The 20901-nt window shown below is 42.7% G+C and overlaps 2 protein-coding genes across 16 annotated transcripts in view; one reads left to right on the forward strand and one right to left on the reverse strand.

Moving 5' to 3' along the window:
• The window catches only part of PHACTR1 (phosphatase and actin regulator 1), a 246338-nt gene extending 241640 nt beyond the window's left edge, over positions 1 to 4698 (forward strand). For all 11 annotated transcript variants that reach the window (XM_083623888.1, XM_083623887.1, XM_083623891.1 and 8 more), the window contains 2 exons: positions 1238 to 1314; positions 3233 to 4698. In XM_083623888.1, the coding sequence (XP_083480014.1) occupies positions 1238 to 1314; positions 3233 to 3248 (93 nt within the window). In that variant the 3' untranslated portion in view covers positions 3249 to 4698. The remainder of the gene's footprint in view (positions 1 to 1237; positions 1315 to 3232) is intronic.
• Positions 1 to 20901, reverse strand: part of LOC310767137 (TBC1 domain family member 7-like) — a 44103-nt gene that overhangs the window by 19233 nt on the left and 3969 nt on the right. For 2 of the 5 annotated variants that reach the window (XM_083624067.1, XM_083624068.1), the window contains exons 3-9: positions 19561 to 19641; positions 19060 to 19247; positions 18144 to 18281; positions 13890 to 14035; positions 12606 to 12735; positions 11169 to 11272; positions 8970 to 9064 (exon numbers count right to left, since the gene is read on the reverse strand). In XM_083624067.1, coding sequence (XP_083480193.1) covers positions 11186 to 11272; positions 12606 to 12735; positions 13890 to 14035; positions 18144 to 18281; positions 19060 to 19247; positions 19561 to 19641 — 770 coding nt within the window. In that variant the 3' untranslated portion in view covers positions 8970 to 9064; positions 11169 to 11185. Of the gene's footprint in view, positions 1 to 4846; positions 5555 to 6614; positions 6679 to 8969; positions 9065 to 11168; positions 11273 to 12605; positions 12736 to 13889; positions 14036 to 18143; positions 18282 to 19059; positions 19248 to 19560; positions 19642 to 20901 lie in introns of those variants that run through there. The other 3 variants (XR_014550628.1, XR_014550627.1, XR_014550626.1) reach the window with 3 other exon arrangements.

Consider the following 20901-nt stretch of genomic DNA (forward strand, 5'->3'; position numbering starts at 1 on the left):
TAACACAGATACATTATAAATCACTCAACATTTGTCTGCTAGAAGAAGAGGTCATGTGCACTCTTCCGGAGAGTTCATCTTTGCAGCCTGATTGTTCTCCTGCAGTTAGTGGCATGTGTATTCCTGTTTGTGAGGATACTTTATCACAGCTTGGAGGAAAGTCAAACTGACAGCTTTCACTAAAAGGAGACAGTTAATGCTCCATGGTATTTGCCCATGCTCCTGACGGACAAGATTTGACTTCGTCTTGAAAGATGTGATATACCCCTTTTGAAAATTCTTTTGACACTATTAGATTGATGGAGAAGAATCTCTAGCAGAAATTGAAATGTGGTCTGAGGTTGTTGGGTCTTCAGCAGCGTTAGCAGCAAAAGACCCAGGTCGTAAGATTGAAGTAGAGATTTAAGTAATGATGACCTTCGGGCAGAGTGATCTCCATTAAATCTGTCTTTTTCCTGGTTGGTGTGAAGATCTGTGTTTGGCAGATCTGTGTTCCCAAAGTCCTGTGTGTAAGAACTAGGAATGAGTACCAAACTCACCAGCAAAGGACAAGGGTATGTCTCTGCCTCATGGCTTCTTCTGTGGCTAGCAGGCAAAAGCTCATCCAACCTGGATTCTCCCCCCCCCCCCTTTTTGAAATAAAATGCAGCCATCATACGTGTCAAATGCACACTCAGTATTTACAAGAGCATGAGTTTTTGCCTTCTACAGCACAAGCCATTTTGAAGATCAAAAACTGCACAAGGTTCCTGTTTTCATATTTGGTGAGAGTGTACCATGATCCACGCCTTTTGGGGGAAAGTCTTTTATCTATCTCTCCTAATTCGGCACTTGCTTTACTTTCACTAGATTTAACCCCAAATTCTACCCTTATATCTAAAGAATTAATTTCCTTCCTGTTCACAGCAGCTAGAATAGTTCCCCTTTTCTTAAAATAGTCAGCAATTCTGTGCATGCATACTTGGGAGAAACGTCCCATTAGACGTTTAGCCCTTGCTTCTAGTCAATATGTATTGGATCCAGGTGTACAACACACTTGACAGGTGAGCATCCCAAGTGTCACCCAGGCTGCTATAATGTAGCACATTCCTAGTGGTGGCTCTAGTAAGCTACTGATCTGGTAAGAGATGGACCACTTTCCATTTAGTGCCCATCTATTCATAATTTAGAAAAGTGGAATGTACCTTCAGACTGCTTTTCAGCTGCATATTTATGTGCTTCTATTTGTCCCCTGCAGGCGGCAATTCGCAAAGAGCTCAATGAGTTTAAAAGCACTGAAATGGAAGTTCACGAATTAAGCAGGCATTTAACAAGGTGAGATGAAGCTTTTTTTATATAATGACTGAAAAAGCAGATTTCCAGTACAAACTCCATCAGCATAAGGCCCATATGTAGCCCTGACCAATATTTGGTAAAAAAAATAATAATTCCAGGAGCCCTTCATTGTCAGTATGTATTTTATTTTTTTTGTATACTATTGATCTGTAGTATTACTAGATGTAAGGCTTACCTTGGGCTATATACAATAAAATTTGCAACTACATTCGCAGCTTCATTTCCATAGAAGCAAAAACATGGCAGGAATGGTGTATACATATATTTTCTATTATTATGCAAAAGTGGGTGGTTTACCCCTGGAATTATTTCCAGATGTATAACAAAGGGCTACATTTCTGTTTCTGAAAATGTTGATGTACCACTCAACTTTGTATCACAGAATTTAAGAACTTATGCAGAGTCCTGCTGGGTCAGACCAAAGGATTGAATGTTGCATGGAGTGTGTTTTGTGTACGGACCAGTTACACTGGGAAACCCCTTATCTATTTGAACACAGAATCCTACCCTCCTAACCATGTGACAGGAAACCACCAGGGCTCGTTTTCCATGTCTATTTGTACCTACACCCCCCCAACATCTTGATTTTTATGCTGTTGAGTCATCCCACTTACACAAACCCCCAATAAGCCCCTATTATAAAATCATTAGGAAGGTAATGAGATCTTTGTGCTATTATGGAAATGAGTAATGGGCAGACTTAATATGTGTATGTGTTGCTTTTCTCTTGTGGCAGATGAAGAAGCTCTGAGAGTGAAATACTGTATAAAAGAAAAGACCCCGGGAACCTCTTATGACATATTGCAGTGTAGTTCACACAACAGTTGCACGGTTGTTTTATGTATGAATGACTCTCTGGTGGAGGAATATAATTGAGGATTCTTAGAATGTGCAAGTCAGCTAGAACAGTCACAGTGGCTTTGGGTAGAATTAACCTCTTCCCTTCCCAGGAAGACAGCCTGGCAGTCCTTCTGCTACCCAGTTCTTCCCCAACCTGGTGCCCCCCAGATGCTTTGCACTACACCTTCTGTCCGCCCCAGCCAGCATGCTGATGGTAGTTTTACTTCAAAATGTCTGGTGGGCACTAGGTTGGAGAAGGCTGCTATGTGCCATCCTACCTATCAGGATGAATTGTTGAGAGGTCTTCATTCCCACAGCAACGCCCAACTCACTTCTCCATGGTTCTCAGGGTTGTTGAGGGATTAGGTTTACCGTATTTTTCGCCCCATAGGGCGCACCGTCCCATAGGACGCACCTAGGTTTTGGGGGAGGAAATAAAGAAAAAAAGTTATTTCCCCCCCAGGCGTGGGGCTGGCGCAAGTCTAGGGAGACCGGCGGGAAGTCGCGCCGGTCTCCCGAGGCTTGCAGAGAGCTGCACGAAGCCCGGGCGTGCTCTTCAGCGCACCCCAGGCTTCGGAATGCAGGCAGCTCTGCGCGAAGCCCGGGACTGCAGGCAGCTCTGCGCAGCCCTCGGGAGCCCAGCCCGACTTCGCACCGGGCTCCGTAGGGTTGCGCAGAGCTGCGCAAAGCCCGGGGCTGCAGGCAGCTCTGCGCAGCCCTTGGGAGACCAGCGCGACGTCGCGCCAGGCTCCCTAGGGTTGCACAGAGCTTCCTGAAGCCTGGAGAGCGAGAGGGGTCGGTGCGCACCAACCCCTCTCGCTCTCCAGGCTTCAGTGAAAGCCTGCATTCGCCCCATAGGACACATACACATTTCCCCTTCATTTTTGGAGGGGGAAAAGTGCGTCCTATAGGGCGAAAAATACGGTATATTGGATATTTCTGACCCAAAGCTTTGTCATGATTCTGAATGTTTGGAAAAAAATATGCAACTATCAAATTGGTTGACTCGTTGTTCCAACACAATTGGATTTACTTTCTTTTCCTTTTTTAATTTTAGGTTTCATAGACCATAGAAATTGAGCACTCCACCATCTTCAAAACATATCTGGAAAGAACCATAAGTGCTGGTACCATTCACTTCTCTGTTAATGTACAATGTAAATTTCCTGGACTGCCTTTTTAAAAACCAAGAAGAGGAGGAAGACGATGACGACAGGGAAACTTGTGTTTTCCTGTACTTGGTAGAACTACATCATGAGACATGTTGGCACAACTTTCAGCAACCGAAGCCACCCATGGCAAGAATCGGGCCAGGAGTTGGCACTCATATTCGAAACTCTGCTGTGTGGATTCCCCATCCTCATCCAAGATCAGCCGTTAATGCATCCTGTCTTCCTTCAAGCATCTCCCATCTGACTCCAAAGAAAGCTGAAGGCAGTTGGTGTTGGGCATAGACCTGCTGGACAAAAGCTGGGACAAGGCCTGCCATCCTTCTGGGTCAACACTTTGAGCAAACACTTCTTTCTGTTTGAGAGCACCTTAGAAAGATGCGGGGGAAGGCCAAGACCCGCTCAGAGGATCTACCTATCTTTGACACTTCACAAGAATCATCCCTGGAGGATCTCTTGGCTGGCTGGCTGGCTGTCACCCATTTGTTTTGTGAGGGAAACACCCAGAAGATTCCTTGTCACCCATCTCTTTCATTCAAGTGACACCCCCCCCCTTTGCTGCAAAAAGTGATGTTTTGAAATTGTTGCCGATTATTACAGGGATATTCAGTAACATGCTTATTACCTTTACGGACAGAACGAGTCAGGATGCCTTTTGCCCTGCTTGGTAACTTCCTGCTTTCATTTACACCTGCATAAAGAGGCTGGATGGCAGAGCAGCTCTGCCAGTTAACCAAATTGATACAGCACGCCAACTTTACTTAGATGCTGCAGGTTCCGTAAGGTGTGCAATGCAGAGAAGAAAGGAGCTTGAGATCATTGTAGGGTCAATTTTGCTCTGTGCGCATGGATACGTTTATTTTTTAAGAGCTGGGATTTCTGTTGTGTAGAACACTACCTGGTGTAAATAACAAAATATGTTGTCATTAATGTCCCAGCATGATACTGAGAACCAAAGCATTTGGATTAGATTTGTGGAGGGTTTTTTTGTTTTGTTATTAAGGCATTGGCTCTTCTCTTAATAGGATGACCCTTGCACATTGGATAGCGTTCCAGATGCCTGTCTTTGAAAGCACTTTGGCTAAGCCCACCAATTTGATGCCTCCTGGTAAGGAACCCCCACTCTCTTTCAGCAGCTGAGCCCTGAGCATGCCTCTCCCAAGTGAAGTTCACTTCTCACACTTTTCCACTGGTGTTAAGAACATAACAATAATACAGTCTATTTATTTGCTTCGGGAAGTTTGTATAGGGCAGCGTAACTTTTCTTTTGAACAGAACACTTGGTAACCTGCATTTTCTCCTCACCCCGTGGAAAAGGCCCTCTCTCTTCCTCAGCCCGAGTCAAATAAAAACAGGCCTATTTAGTGATGCACTTTTTTTCTTTTTTAGCTGAGGAGGCTACACTGGGTGATAAGGTATTCCTCACCATCACTGGGCACCACAGCTCACGTGGGTGGGCACAATGCTGTGAAAAGCTTTTACATATTACAGATCCTCAGTACCTTCTCAAGGTGTGGTTATGGGTCTGTTTTCTTCGTTGAAGCACAGGGCAAGGCTCAGCATTCTTTACTGAGTGGCTTGGAGGACACACAAGGGGTCGATTTACCTGCTGGTTTATCCCCTGTGTGCCTTCCAGTTAAAAATACAAATTATGGCTACGGTTACAAACCAGGCAAGGTAGAACATTTCCTCCTAACAATAAGATTGCCAAATTCTGTGCAAGTAAAACCACTTATTCTGGTTTTACTGTGATTTGTGATGCAATTGGTTAAAGAAGTATGCTGAGTCTTTTCCCACATTTCTGCCAACATTAATTTCCAAGTGGGCTGGGCTATCAGCTTAGCACTTAACACATGCAGTTGGGAGACTATTCATGATACAAGTCTTGTAGCTTTTCAAGACCTAGCACTCAGCACAATGTTATCCACATGCAAAGGAGCATCTTCCAGAGCTAGTACAGTGGCACTGCTTTGAAGATGCCCCCTTGCCCTACATTAAGATACCATTGAGCTGATCTGGGAGTGACTACATACTGTGTTGCCGTTGTGCCCATTGGTACATTTGGAAATAGATGGGTCCACTCTGCCGACCCTTAGCAGATTCCTTTACTTGCGATTGCATGGAACATTGGATTTGCTTGTTTTCTGCAGGCAGGCAGGTTCCTAGCAGGCTTGTGTGTGCAAAACACCTGTTCCAAAAGCTCACTGTCCCTACCATGCAAACAAAGAAAGAAGCCAATTATTGGATCAAGGCAACGCACTGAATATTCACTTCCAAAAAGTAGCAGTAAACAAATGGATATTTATTTCCCCCTGCAACATAGAAATGGATCTAGTGAAACTTTCATTTGAAAAATGGCTTACTTTTCAAGTCTGCTTAATGCTTGTCTTGTCTGGAGCAGAGCCATTCAGCTGTTCCCCTAGCACAGTGATCACAGGTGACGGGAAGTGTGCACTCCACTACAAATGCCTAATGCAACCCTTTCCCTCTGAAATCTATGGAGATGGGGTTTACTGTCATCCTGCTTCCATTCATTTCAGCAGGGGTTGCATAGATGTCTCATTTATTTCCCCTAGCATGAGCAGTGAACTTTTGCATTCACTTAAATATGCCTCTATGATTCACATGCAGATGAAGGTTATCTCGCACAGAGCTGCAATTTCTCTTGCTGCATGGACAAAAACCATTTCCTCCCCTCCCTCAGAATCTGTCAAAGGGTAGTGATTTGAAAAAGGGCACAGATGATGTTTCTGCATATGGCAAACAGGGTTGAAAATTGTTCCCTCCGCCCGCCTGTTCATCCAGCCGAACTTTATTCTTGTGTGAACAGAAAAGCAAGGGAAGGGTACGCCTGAGCATCTCAGTGGTTCTGGAACCAGTGCATTTTCCAGTTACTCTCCAAGTCAAGTGTATGTACATAGTTTTGTCTTTGTATAGGAGTGAATGTGGTGACAGTCAAACCTGTGATCTTCCAGTATTGTAATTTAACAGATTATGGCTGTATGGGGGGGAAAGTAAAAACCAGAACAAAATGTAAATACCTAGAGGAAACACTAAAACTGAATCTCTACATCCTAGGGTTTTTGTACATATTGAAACTGCATGGTATTTAAATTGTCTCTGATGTATGCAGTTTCTTTAAAAAAAATCATTTTAAAAGAAAAAACATGGTCTTTTTTATTGCCTGCTATTATTGATTCTACAGTTATTTATGATGCAGGGCTGCAATCAAATGCTAAGCTGCACGGAAGTGACATCTAATTTATTTACCTCGAATATGCTGCCTTCCTTCCTGTTTAGGTTTCCAGGCCACTAAACAGCAACTCGAGTCTCACTACAAACAATAAACAACAACAAACCAGAACCAACTGAATGCTGAATGACAAAATGATAGTGGCTAAAAGCTCAAAGGGGCCCTTTCTCTGCAGAATTGCTCCCTCTAGCGTGCAGGAAATGTAACAAGGAACACAGATGACCAGGAAGTATAAATCAGCATCATTTGAGTGGCTGGCAGAGCAATCCAAACTATAGGAAGCCAGAGTAATATATGCCAAGGTAAATTATGCTGGTGTAATCTTACACACCTTTTTTTGATTTGGAACACCCTTTCTGCCAGTGTAACTTGCTAGGTCATGTGACCAAGCCAAAAGGAGCCTAGAAAAGGGGAAAGTCACGCCCTGCCACCACACTGCTTTTTCAGGAATAACTCTTGCTTTGGCTGCACCAGAGCTACACTGGTGTAGCTCTGACAGAACCTTATTATCAGTGCTATTTTCCTAGAAAAAGAGGTGCCAGAGCTCACCACATGGGCTTCTCTTAGAATGGCAATGGCACCACCTGAGAGGTGTCGGAGTTGAGCTCTGGTGAGCTCCAGCTAGGGCAGGGAAAGCCCTGCTTCTAATTATAACAAGAAAATTTATAATTTGTTCTTTCATAAAATGAAAGGCCTTGCCTCATTTAGAGAGAGAGCAAGAAAACCCGAAACACTATAGTTATGGCAACCCTAGTAATCAGTGCACTATTTCAAAAAGTGAAAATCTAGCTTTTTTTACTTAAGAGATTTTGCAAAAAAAGACAAAAAGTTTCTGAGTATATGGCAACCCAAGATTCTGCATAACTAGTTGGGTCTCTACCAAAAGGCTTACTTGCGTTCATCACCTCCCACCCCCAAACACGAAACAAAGTTGTTGATGAAAGAACATGCCACAAACTGAGTAACACAACACACAAAAGGAAAATTCTTTCTGCAATCTTATTCTTTGTACGTACAACAGGGTGATTAGATATGAACTTTCCACTGACATTTAAATGGCAACGTTTGATTGACTTCTAGACAGTGCAGAAGGCTTCCCACAGCCTTTAAAAAACATTGATCTAAAATTGCTATTGTTCGTGTGAAAAGTTCAGCACAGCTCGTTTATCTCATCGCATCAACTTCAAGTAGCACCAACGTGCCACAGAGGAAAAGGTTTGGGGGTTTCTGGGGTTTTTTAATAGTCTGGCACCTGAGCTTTAAATAGTGGTTCACAGCTGTGTGTCTCAGCATTCATGCACTAACTGACACGGTTGATGGAAGACAGTTAACACCAACGCCAGTCAAAAATAAAATAGGGATTTTATCAGAAAGCAACTACAGTGGTACCTCGGGTTAAGTACTTAATTCGTTCCGGAGGTCAGTTCTTAACCTGAAACTGTTCTTAACCTGAAGCACCACTTTAGCTAATGGAGCCTCCCGCTGCCGCCGTGCAATTTCTGTTCTCATCCTGAAGCAAAGTTCTTAACCCGAGTTACTATTTCTGGGTTAGCAGAGTCTGTAACCTGAAGCATACGTAACCCGAGGTACCACTGTACTGACCACATTCTCTGCCATATTAATCTGCGGTCGAAGCACACGGATTGGGAGAGCTGAGCATTCTGCAAGACTGACAGTTTCCCAAATTAATAAAGCAGAAGGCTGAAATGTGTGTGTGTGGGAAGGGTGTCAATATTCTGCTAGCATCTAAAATGGGCACAGTTGCTACCCTGCATGCTTCAACTGGTTAACCAGTTAGGATCCGTTACATGGTCTAATGTAACAATGGGTTATATAACACTACTATTGTATGAAAGTACTAACATTCTGAGGAACATCAATATGGAGGTGAGCACAGAGGACTGGGACACCATTAAAGCTGACAAGTGGGTGGGATGGTGGAAAAGACTCTTTCCAAACACAAAGGGTACAGGAAAGGTGAGGCTGGTTATCTAGGGCACCATTCCCCAAGCTGCTGCCCTGCATGAGTTTTGGATTTCAACTCTTGTGCCAGATAGGAGCTGTAGCTCAAACACTGGCAAGGCACACAGGGAGCAAAAGACTCAGGCGTAAGGGGAACACTTCACCTTGCTGGGTAAGGTAAGGGAACAGAGTGGGCAAAGGAAGCGAAGAGAACAAAGGAGCTGTTGAGTGAACGTTCCTCTACTTAAGTCCCAACTTTCCACATCACTAGGCAAGGCAACTAAATTTTTAAACAATTTAAAATGAAAAGCGAACTATGATGCAAGGAAGAGCAGCACAGAGGGACCTTTTGAAAGGCAAAGGAACCTGGCGTTTTATTTTAGTGAAAAGGACATCACGTACCAAGCCTGTGAGGATCAGTATTTTATTGTCAGTGCTTAACGGCCTACCAGGATTGGAGGGATCTCCCAGGTTGGCTGATGATGGTTTCACATGCTGGGTGGATCTGAAAAGGGAGTAGAAAACCAAAGTGATCAGGGGATTTGGAGCAACACTGCAAAATGAAAAGTTGCGTCCCCTGAGGAGACTCAAGTTTAGAAACAAGGCAATGAACCAGGGTCATGATTGAGGTGTAGAAAGTGAATGGAGAAAAGGCTTTGCTCCTGCTTCATAATACCAGAACTGTAGTCCAATGAAGCTGAAGGCTGGGCGATTCAGCACAAGCAAAAAAGAGATACTTCACCACACAATGAACAGCTGAACGATGGAATTTGCTGCCACAAGTTGTGGTAATGATGGCCACTAGATTGGGTTGACTTTAAAATCAGGCTAATTCATGGGTACCAATGGCTACGAGTCCAAATAGCTATATACTGTCTTCAGGATCAGAGCCACTACACCTCTTGGTCCTGGGGAACAGTAGCAGGAAGGAGAAGTTGCCATCATATCCTGCTTGCAGGCTTCTCACATCCATCTGGTGGACCACCAGGGCAAAAGGAATGCTGGGCTGGATAGGTCTCTGGCCTGATCCAATAGAGATAATCTTAAATTCACAGTATCAAGCTGTTCAGAGGGCCGGCAGAACTGAGAGGGATGCCCCCACATCATCTAACTCACAGAGTGCCCCCCCTCCACAGGTCTATCAATTCCAAAACTAAAAACCAGCTAATAATGACTCAAGAGCAGTGCTGTTTTTTCTAAAAAAAAGGTGCTGGAGCTCACCCTGAATGCCTCCCTTGTTCTCTTATAATGGCAATAACGCCCACCTGAGAGGTGCCGGAACGGAGTTCCAGCTCAAAAAAAGAGCCCATGTCAAGATAATAAGGATAATTCAGAAGCCTACACAGTAGTCATCACCAGCACCTCATTTAAAAATTAGGTATTTGGGACTCTTTAGTTGCAGCCCGGGACTACCACTGAACATGATTTCTACAAACAAACAAATCAGGGATCAAATTTTGAACTAAACATATCCCAAAGACCAACGTTAGCTGTACCCCCTGACACCCCTAAATGTGAACCAAGGAACATGCAAAGAGCTCTAATCCCTTCTGCCCCAATATAAAGAGCAGGAGAAACCAACAGAAAGACTCTGTTATGTACCTTGAGTTGCCTCCTATTTCCCACTCTTGGACTGCCAAGGTAAAAGGGGGGAGGCTCTGCCAAAGCTGCTTTCTGCTCATTCCAGAGCAGTGGGGAAAGAGGATCCGTATGCTAGGAACCTCGGGAGGTAGCCCTGGAGGCAAGGCCTGTGTGGCCAGTTTCCTAACCCTATGGGAGGACCTTGCAAAGATCTAAAAATCTGCAACAGGGTTTTAAGAGGCAGCTCCTGCTCAGGAGAACATCTCAGTTTAATCAGATTTCTTGAATTAAAGCCAAATTAGTGCCATGAGGAATGAGTGAGAGAACACCAGGCAGAAATCTATTCCAGAGAGTAAAAAAAAAAAGTCAATCAAGTCCTTGATTATGGCTCCTGTTTTGCACTCCCTATAAACAAGGTTACTTGGAAACAAATCCAACTCAACTGATATAAATGGGACTCCACTTGCAGGCAAGGGGTCACAGACTTCAGATGACTTAAAAGCACCCCTTCTAGATATATTTATACACTTCAAGTCCATCACATACGGTGGTAGCAATTTTATTGCTCCCCCATCTCCTTTGTTAAAATAATTTTAAGTACCGTATTTTTCGCTTTATAGGACGCACTTTTTCCCTTCTAAAAAGTAAGGGAAAATGTGTGTGCGTCTTATGGAGCGAATGCAGGCTGCGCGGCTAAGCCCAAAGCCAGAACAAGGAGACAGAGCGCTGCGCAGCGCTCCGTTTCGCTGTTCTAGCTTGGAGTTAGCTGCGCAAAGCCTCCGGAGGCACCCCGCTGCCCTGCGGAGGCTTCAAAGGCTGTCCCCAAAGCCAGAACAGCAAGAGGCTATCCCAGAAGCCAGATCCCTCTTGCTGTTTTGGCTTTTCGGGTTCAGAATTTTTTTCTTCTTGTTTCCTCCCCCCCAAACTAGGTGCGTCTTATCGTCCGGTGCGTCCTATAGAGCGAAAAATATGGTAGGTGTTGTTGAGTAAGGAAGGACAAAGGGAAGGCAAATAAAATAAAAGTGTACCGGCGGGCAGCATGGTCTCAGACTGAGTGGGCAGGGGTCCCACAATGTTTTTGCCACAGCTCAATCGCTTTGCTCACTATTGCATCCGTGTTATCTTGAGGTATCTACAAAAGATAAAAAGAGATATTCAGTTTGAGGTATTCCAGTACTTCAATATCTCAGGCAGCAAACCTAAAGGCAGCTAAAGACCAGTCACTATAGGATTGCTCTTCCAAACTCCTGCCATATCCATTCACGCCAATTGCTAATCACGCACACAGAGCACACTCTTTTGCTTATTCAGTTTCAAGTAAGAAGTAGCTCCCTGCATGCAAACAGTTTGGTGTGGGGAGGAGTTGTCCCCTATCAGTGAAGTGAAAGGAGAACTTTCCTCTCAAAAAAAGGTCGAAGCATGCATCAATGCACACCTGGAAATCCAGACTGGGTCATCCATATCAAACAATTCCACTCTTTCTTTTCCTTTCCATTCCTGCATCAAGGATATTCTCTTTTCCCCAACACAGATGAAAATAGGAGTGTGTGTGCATGGAATGGCGACTCACACAAATGCAAAAAGATAAACTGGCTTGAAACAGCATTGTAGTCTGTGAAATTGTTTGACCATGTGGTGGGTTTGGGAAAGGAAAAAAAAGTCGCAAGGTCAAGTTAATCCTGCAACCTGCTTAAATGTAGCCAACGAGTTCTATTTATTTAAAACATTTATAGCCCGTCTTTTCTCAATAAGCCTAAAGTGGCTAGCAACAGAAGTTAAAAGAACAACTTAAATGATTTTTTTAAAAAGACTAACAACAAATAAATAAAAGAAAGCAGCTGTAAGGCATTAAAACAGCAGGGAGAGAAAGGAGGGGAACCCACGAAACTGCTGCTAAACATAACCAAAGCTACTTGGAAAGGCAGTGACTATTTATGGCTCAAAAGTGCTCCTATAAAAAGGAATGTTTTGGCCCATCTTATGGAAATCCATGGGAGAGGGGAGTGTAGCGGGAGGCCCTGTTCAGGTAAGAATGAGTTCCAGAGCCCGGCTCAGCCACTGAGACAATCCTCTCCTTTCCAATCAGACATCAAGACAAACCATGGTCTGTTTTTATATCTGAACCTAGATCACTTCACAAAACATGGATACTGAAGCTGCCACGCAGGCTGTGTTTTGTGCTAAATTTGGTTTGTTATGTCTGAATTCAGAAACCATTGTGAAAGTCTTACATTTGGAAGCTCAAACCAAACTATGATTAGCATGGATCATGGTCTGATGCCATGTCTGAACTGTGCCTTTTAAAATTTTGCAAACTTTTAATTGCAGCTCTTGAACACTGGGCAAAATCTCTCTCTCGCAACCACCTCTCTCCCCAAAAAATCTGATACGCAAAACAAATCCCTTATTTGGGGGGGGGGAGTTCCTTGGGGGGGCAGTATATTAGTGTGTGGAAGAGTACTTACATTTTCCAAAAACTGTTGAATCTTTCCTGCGCTATCCAAGGCCATCAACTTCATTTTAAAGGTTAATAAAATCTCAACAGCGACAAAGACCAGAATTTTGCAGGAGCCGCTAATAACTTTGTCCCAAACCCTAGAAAAGACAGAGTCATAAAAACTGCATGCCTACAATTTTATAGCTATAATTTATATTTAGTACTGAAGTGTTGTTTTTTTCCTTTCCTGACCAAAATAGTATCTCAGTCATGGCAGGACCGAGACATTTAGCAGCAAATGACAACTCACACTTCCACCCTTTGGTGCAAGATGCAGGGAACACAAAATGCCAAAGTTTGCATCACTCCCTATACAGTGGTGCCTCGCAAGACGAAATTAATTCGTTCCGCAAGTTTTTTCTTCTTGCGAGTTTTTCGTCTTGCGAAGCACGGTTTCCCATAGGAATGCATTGAAAATCAATTAATGCGTTCCTATGGAGACCGCTTGCCAGGCTGGCGGTGCGGAGAAGGGCTTTTCTCCCCACCGCAAGCCTTCAGGACAGGTCCGGGAACAGAGGGGAAGGCGCGCAGCGCTTCTCCTCTGTTCCCGGGGCTTGCGGTGGGAGGAGGGTTTTTCCTCCCCACTGCCAACATTCAGAACAGCATTCTGAATGTTGGCGGTGGGAAGGAAAACCCTCCTCCCACCGCAAGTCTTCAGGACAGCCATCCGAAGGCTGGCGCGGGGAGAAGGTCTCTCCGCCCCACCGCCAGCCTTCGGAGGAGCCTTCCGAAGGCTGGCGGCGGGAGGAGGTCTCTCCGCCCCACCGCCAGCCTTCGGAGGAGGTCCGAGGACAGTGGGGAAGACGCGCTGCGCTTCCCCGCTGTCCTGGAGATTTCCCTATGGGCTTTCGTCTTGCAAAGGAAGCCCATAGGGAAATTCGTCTTGCGAAGCGCATCGAAAAACGGAAAACCCTTTCATCTAGCGGGTTTTTCGTCTTGCGAGGCGTTCGTCTTGCGGGACACCACTGTATAACTTTAACTGACAGGTTTTAGAATGTCAAAAAGTTCTGACTTGTCAAAAGATATTCATGCAACATTCCCGAGTTTGGAGGTGAGGTTATAGGTATCTTGCAGCTAACATACTGTACTCCGTTTATAAAAGTACTCTGCAGCATTGGTCGGGTGAGAGGGAACACTACTCAGGAGTTTGTGGTATTGTGGGCTGTAGGCTAAAGATGGACAACAGATTATTTTCAAGGATGCTACAGTGATCTGATTGATCCAAGTTGGGCGGGAGAGGAAAGATGCTTACCTTTGTAAGCTGGATTCAGGTAGACAACCCGCAAAACACTTTCTAAACCAAAGATTGTAAGGAAGATGGTCCATTGCTGAACACAACTTCAGATGCGTTAAGAGTCCGCTGTCTTCAAGGCTCAGGTACTGTTCCAAAAGTTTTGGCTGCAGGATAAATGTCAAGAGAAGTGATAAAGTATATCAATGTCCAATAATAAATCTCACTGTCACAGGTATTTATAGCAAGAAACCACAAGCAGCAAGGAGCCTTTAAAAAAGAAAAAAAAAACGATCCAGCATGACACACTGTGAAAAATGTCATGTCAGATAATGTTCTTCAAAGGTCAGATCCAAAATGTAAGGCTCACTAAACCTTTCCATATTTATTGATTGTGAGGCTCCAAAAAGAGTATATACTGAATAATTTGAGACTTCGTAACAATACAGCAATTCTTAATTTAGTAAAAAAGGAGACAGGTGGGGAAGGAAACAGCACATACTAGGAAACTGTCATCAGCAGGGAGCAACTTTCTGTTTTTACCTGCTCTTCAACCCTGTTGGGTGGCTTTTCGGCATCTTACATGCATGCTAGAGATTAGCCCACATTCCCAAAACTATAGATTTCAGACATGGCAAGTACATGTGTGACATTTTAAGCACACCCCTTCCACAAAATGAAGTCCAGATTAAATGTAAACAAAAAAAGTATGGGCTGTCATTTTGACCACAGCAATGTGTGGACACTGAAACAAAAAACGGGGGTTCATAAGCAGCACTGGTTCCACAGTAACTTCCCATCCAGAAATACTCTATTATTTTGAATGACACTGACACACACACACAGTTTTCTTCACTTCAGTAAACAGTTCTCTTTGGACACCTTGTCGACAAGGTTAGCAGTTAATTAAACATCTGCTTGTTTATTTTCATTTGTTCGTCTTCAATTATATCTGAATATTTCACTATAAACATGATTTTATTAATAATTTAAAGAAATTCAGATAGGACTGGCACCAATGAGAAAAACTGGGTCTCTATAATGTCATCTTGTATGTAAATCTGCCTCCTGTTCCCTTCTCCTTGAACTAGATCATTCATATATCTGAAAAAAATCACTTACTCTTCATTAGTCGAAAAAAATTGACAAGTGCCCCTATTTCCAAGTGTCTTCAAAAGTGATGGGAGAGGACATCTCAGGAGGTCCAGAGGGTGACAACACAAGAATGGGCCTTTTCTGTGGTGGCTCCCCCACCTGTGGAATGCTCTCCCCAGGGAGACTCACCTGGCGCCTTCATTACGTATCTTTAAATGCCAGGCAAAAACATTCCTCTTCTCCCAGGTCTTTGGCTATTTGAACAATCTATGGCCTTTTAAACTGTAGGCAGTATTTTTTTTTTCCCAAACGATGTCAAATTTTTCTCTAAAACCTTAGTTTTGGACTTATTCAGTTTAAATCCTGCCACCTGACCAAATTCTTGAATTAATTTGTGGTGAAGAAAGTGAAATATCTGGGGATTAATATGACATCTAAAAATGGGAATTTATTTAAAAATAATTATGAGAAATGCTGGTTAGAAGTGAAAAAAGATCTTGAAATATGGTCAAATTTGAAGCTTTCCTTGATGGGTCGAATTGCAGCTATAAAGATGAATGTATTGCCTAAAATGTTGTTTTTGTTTCAAACATTGCAAATTGTGGACAAGATGGATTGTTTTAAGAAGTGGCAGAAAGACATTTCTAAATTTGTCTGGCAGGGCAAGAAGCCCAGGATAAAATATAAGATTTTAACTGATGCAAAAGAAAGAGGTGGTTTTGCCCTGCCAGACTTCAAACTTTACTATGAATCAGCAGCATTCTGCTGGTTGAAAGACTGGCTGCTTCTTGAAAACACAGACATTTTGGACTTAGAAGGTTTTAACAACGTTTTTGGATGGCATGCATATTTGTGGTATGACAAGGTTAAAGCACATAAAGCATTTAAAAATCATATTGTTAGGAGATCTTTGTTTAATGTTTGGATCAGATACAAGGATTTATTGGAAAATAAGACCCCAAGGTGGTTGTCACCAATGGAAGCGAAAGCCCAGAAAAAGCTCAATATGGAGGCCAAATGGCCGAAATATTGGGAAATTTTGGAACAAGAAGGAGACAGATTGAAATTGCAGAGCTTTGAGAAACTAAAAAATAAAGTGCGAGACTGGCTTCATTATTTTCAGATAATGGAGGCTTACAATTTGGACAAGAAAATTGGCTTCCAGGTGGAAAAATCTAAACTAGAAACAGAAGTGCTAGAACCTAAAACTAAGATCATGTCAAAAATGTATAACTTGCTGCTGAAATGGAATACACAGGATGAAACGGTTAAGTCAGCTATGATTAAATGGGCACAAGATGTTGGACATGACATTATGTTTGCTGACTGGGAACAGTTGTGGACCACCGGTATGAAATTTATGGCATGTAATGCCTTAAGAGAGAATATTATGAAAATGATATATAGGTGGTACATGACACCAGTCAAGCTTGCAAAAATATACCATTTGCCTGATAATAAATGTTGGAAATGTAAGGAGGTTGAAGGTACATTCTTTCACCTTTGGTGGACGTGCCCAAAGATTAAGGCTTTCTGGGAAATGATTTATAATGAAATGAAAAAGGTATTTAAGTATACCTTCTTGAAGAAACCAGAGGCCTTTCTCTTGGGCATAGTCGGCCATTTGGTGCCAAAGAAGGACAGAACTTTCTTTATGTATGCTACAACGGCAGCAAGAATACTTATAGCAAAGCACTGGAAGACGCAAGATCTACCCACTCTGGAAGAATGGCAGATGAAGTTGATTGACTGTATGGGACTGGCAGAAATGACCGGCAGAATCCGCGACCAGGGAGAAGAGTCGGCAGAAGAAGATTGGAAGAAATTTAAGGACTATTTACAGAAATACTGCAAAATTAATGAACTCTGAAAGATGCTGGATTGAACTTATGTGGTCTCTAGCTGTTATGATAAAAATAACTGGGATTAATTTTGTTTAAGTCATAAAATTTAAAAAGTTGATTGGAAAATAAGGTGTTAGCTAAAAGGAATGTTAAGAGATTAGGATTTGCTGGATTAACAATTTGAACTAGAAAACAAGAAGGGGAGGTATGAGGAAGTCAAAGAAACATGTTATTGAAAAACTGTTATTGAAATTGATTTGTTTTTAATATTTTTCTTTTTCCTTTTCTTTTTGTGTTTGTATAAAATTGGAAAATTCAATAAATATTTATAAAAAAAAATAAACTGTAGGCAGTATTGCTTTTGTTTATTATTGTGCTATGTGTATTTTTTGTGTTTTTATATTGTAAACAGCACTCTGATCTTCGGATGAATTATTTCTACAAACTTCTCTTTCTATTAAAGCATGGAGCCTGGCATCTGGTTTGCATGGGAGAAGAAAGGAATGAAAGCGGTTCTGCAGTCATTTGCATCACTGCTGCTTAGAAACAAGGGACTGGCCTCATTCATTCAGTGCAAGAACAAAGCTGAACCCTTTTCCTGCCAAAGGGCGGCAGCCTAAGACTCTTAGGCAGGGCGGATTTGATTTAAATCAAATCGATTTAAATCACAATTTAAATCACTAGTCAGTAAGACGTGATTTAAATCTTTTTTTCTTTTTTTTTTACAGAAAGACTCATTCTTGCTGGTATAATCTTAATATTTACAACCAGATGAAGGTTTCATTTTTGGAATAATAAATTTTCAGAAGTGGGTTTGCCGCTCGCGCATGCTCAGAAGCGCCGCTCGTGCGCGCAGAAGTGGCCCTCTGGTTCCAGAATTTTCGGGATACAGCCGGGCCTCCGGAACACATCCCATTCATAACCGGAGGTACCATTGTACACCCAACTGAATATATGCCAAAACCTTGATTGCATTCCTTGTCATCAGCATTCCAATCCCTGTGATATTTATTAGAAGTGTGTTGGCCACTTTGGCTGGGAGATGGGAGCCTAGCTACATCTCTAGGGCTACAGACTAGTCAGCCCTGAGCTACCCACTAGTCACTGCACTGCTGTTCTAGAAACTTGCACTGCATTTCCCTCGTCCCCTCCAAAAAAGAACCCAGAGCATAATTCAGTTTCCAAGTCCATACAGGGTATTTGTGCACGAGCTTGTCAGAAACAGCAACAACATAGAAGATGGTGCTCAGTACAACTTCTATACCTGTAATCTCACTATTCTGTTCCTGTGTGGAATGAATAGATATGTAGATACGTATGCATATAATACTCTTACCAGCTGTGGTATTGAATCCTTGTACTTATTGTTCAACTGGTTCACAAAGCTACTGATGAGCCAATAACAATCAATGTGATCTTCTACCATTTCTTCCATAGCTTTAGCAATGGCAAGGAATACCTCGTCCTCTGCTTCCTGGAAAGAAAAACAGCCACGGCATGGGATTATCAAGAGGCCACACATGCACGGAACAGCATTTTCCAGTCAACTTTCTTATTTGACAACATATAATAACCTTGTTCCTCTGTTGTAAGGTGCCATGTTCTGTTATGTGCTAAAACAGGGAGTACAAAGTTGTGGCACACCAATATATTTCTGGACTACAACTCCCATCATCCATGACCATTGAAAATCCTGGCTGAGGTTTATGAGAGTTAGTCCAACAACAACATCTGGTGAGCTATAGGTTCCTCATCCAAGTGTTAAAGAGGGCTAATTATACCTTCTCCAGAGAGTTTATGTGACAGGGATTTGCTTCCCATATTTTCTCAGCAACTCAATTCTACTGTGGCTGCCAACTTCCAGCTTGGATGTCTGCCACTAACTACAAGGGAAATTCATTCTGTGACATGCCCTAGATCAGGCATCCCCAAACTTGGCCCTCCAGATGTTTTGGGACTACAACTCCCATCATCCCTAGCTAACAGGACCAGTGGTCAGGGATGATGGGAATCGTAGTTCCAAAACATCTGGAGGGCCGAGTTTGGGGGTGCCTGCCCTAGATGGTACCAGAACATGCTTTCCCTAAGCCCTGTTTACAGTATCTCTGGTTAAGGCTGAATTTGACCTCTCAAGATACTGCAGTTCATGTGGCCACTATCCAGTTTCTTCACCCTAGCAGAATTTCAGATGGAAAAGATTTGGACCGTCATACAAAGGAGCATTGTCAAGGGCAAATTTCAGCACGACTGACCGAAGAGAGAGATGGATTCCGAGGAAGCTTTCCCGACTCCAGCTGGTATATTCGGAGGAAAACTTCAACCTGTGGGGTAGAATCCTTGATAAAGCGAATTACTCGGAGCGCATGGTGCACGTCCTTATACTGCTCCTTTCGACATCGCATCACAAACCCGTGAGATTCATGGTGAGGAGGAAGAATTCCTGGAAAAAGAAGAGAGAGAAAGGAGAACTAGGTTTGCATGTACTTGCACGTTCTGGTGGAAGGTTAGATCTTCTGACAGCAGTTGTTGTTTTTCTCTGATCAACTAAGTACTATAAGCCCTGGATATAAGGAATGCTCAAGAACTTAACAAATATGTGAGCATTAACTAGTCCTGTCCCCGATGTCATGCAAAGGCTTCTTCAATGGAGCATTCAAAGCATGGATTGGCTTTCCTTAGCATTACAGTAAGCATATGTCCAAACTTGCCCTTATGTTTCTAATGAAGAATCTACGTTCCCCATATCATCTTACCTAGAAGCACCTTCCACACAAGGATCCGATACATGGATGGGAGAGGAAACCTCTGACTGAATGTGCAGAGCTTCTCAATATCTGTGAAGGGGGGTTTAAGAACAAACACCATTTTAGAACTCGAACGGCGTTATGAATCATCTCTGTTCTCAGCAACGGACACCAACCAGGACACATCTGTAAGTGTACAGCACCAATCATGCTTCTAGGAGGCATCAAAGAATCATTCGGGCTTTTCAAGATTAACAAACCCAATTTAAAACACGTGCTTTTTCCACTTTTAGTCCTTTTGCAAAATGAAAACCTATATTCAAAAGATTTATGGTAAAGGGTAAAATAGTTTGTAGGAGTTTTTGGTTGATTCATCAGCTGCTGTCAATCAAAGGTAAATAAATTTGAAACCACAAAATGGGTGCCTTTTTGAAATACAGTGGTACCTTGAACGGCTTGGCTCCCGAACAAATCGACTCCTGAATGCTGCAAACCCAGAAGTAAGTGTTCCTGTTTGCAAACATTTTGTGGAAGCCAGACATCCGACGCAGCTTCCACCTGAGTACAGGAAGCTCCTGCAGCAAATCAGAAGCTGCGCCTCTGTTTTTGAACCATTTCGGGAGTTGAATGGACTAAGTTTGAGAACCAAGGAACCACTGTACCGGTGAAGTGTAATAAATAAATGATAATTGAACAAACACAAAATTAGTTGTTTTTAAAATGAAGCCATCTTTAGTGTGTGTGCATATATGTGTGTGTGTGTGTGTGTGTGTGTGTGTGTATTTATACACATGCACATAAATACACACATATAGTGTTTATACACACATACATATACATATATTCATTCTCAAGTTCAGTAACCCAACAGAACTAATAACTAGTACAGTACCTGTTTTTTAAACAAAGAAGTATCCCCCAGACATGTGGAATCTGCGACTGGACTACAACTCCTATAATCTCTGACCATTGGTCATATTGGCTTGGACAAATGGGAGCTGGAGTCTCAGAGCAGTTGGAAGTTGCCCACTCCTACTGTACTACCATATAAGTCATGGCTTCACCCATAGAATCCTGGGAACTGTAGTTTGGTAAAGCTGTTGAGAATTGTTAGGCGACCCATATTCCCCTCACAGAATGACAATCCCCAGAACAGTTTAATGCTTAATTCCTTTTTCCCTGGGAACTCCGGGTATTGTTGTGTTATATTACTATTTAGATAGCGTCTTTCAGTTTTTAAAAAAATAAAGGCGAGTAACAAAGAATAAGCACACAAAATCGAATACAAACAATACAAATTATAACAATTCAAAACAAAACAAAAAAGCTAATCAAAAGTATTAAAAATCA

Source organism: Podarcis filfolensis (genome assembly GCF_964270895.1).
Source record: "Podarcis filfolensis genome assembly, chromosome: 7".
Taxonomy (NCBI): Eukaryota; Metazoa; Chordata; class Lepidosauria; order Squamata; family Lacertidae; genus Podarcis; species Podarcis filfolensis.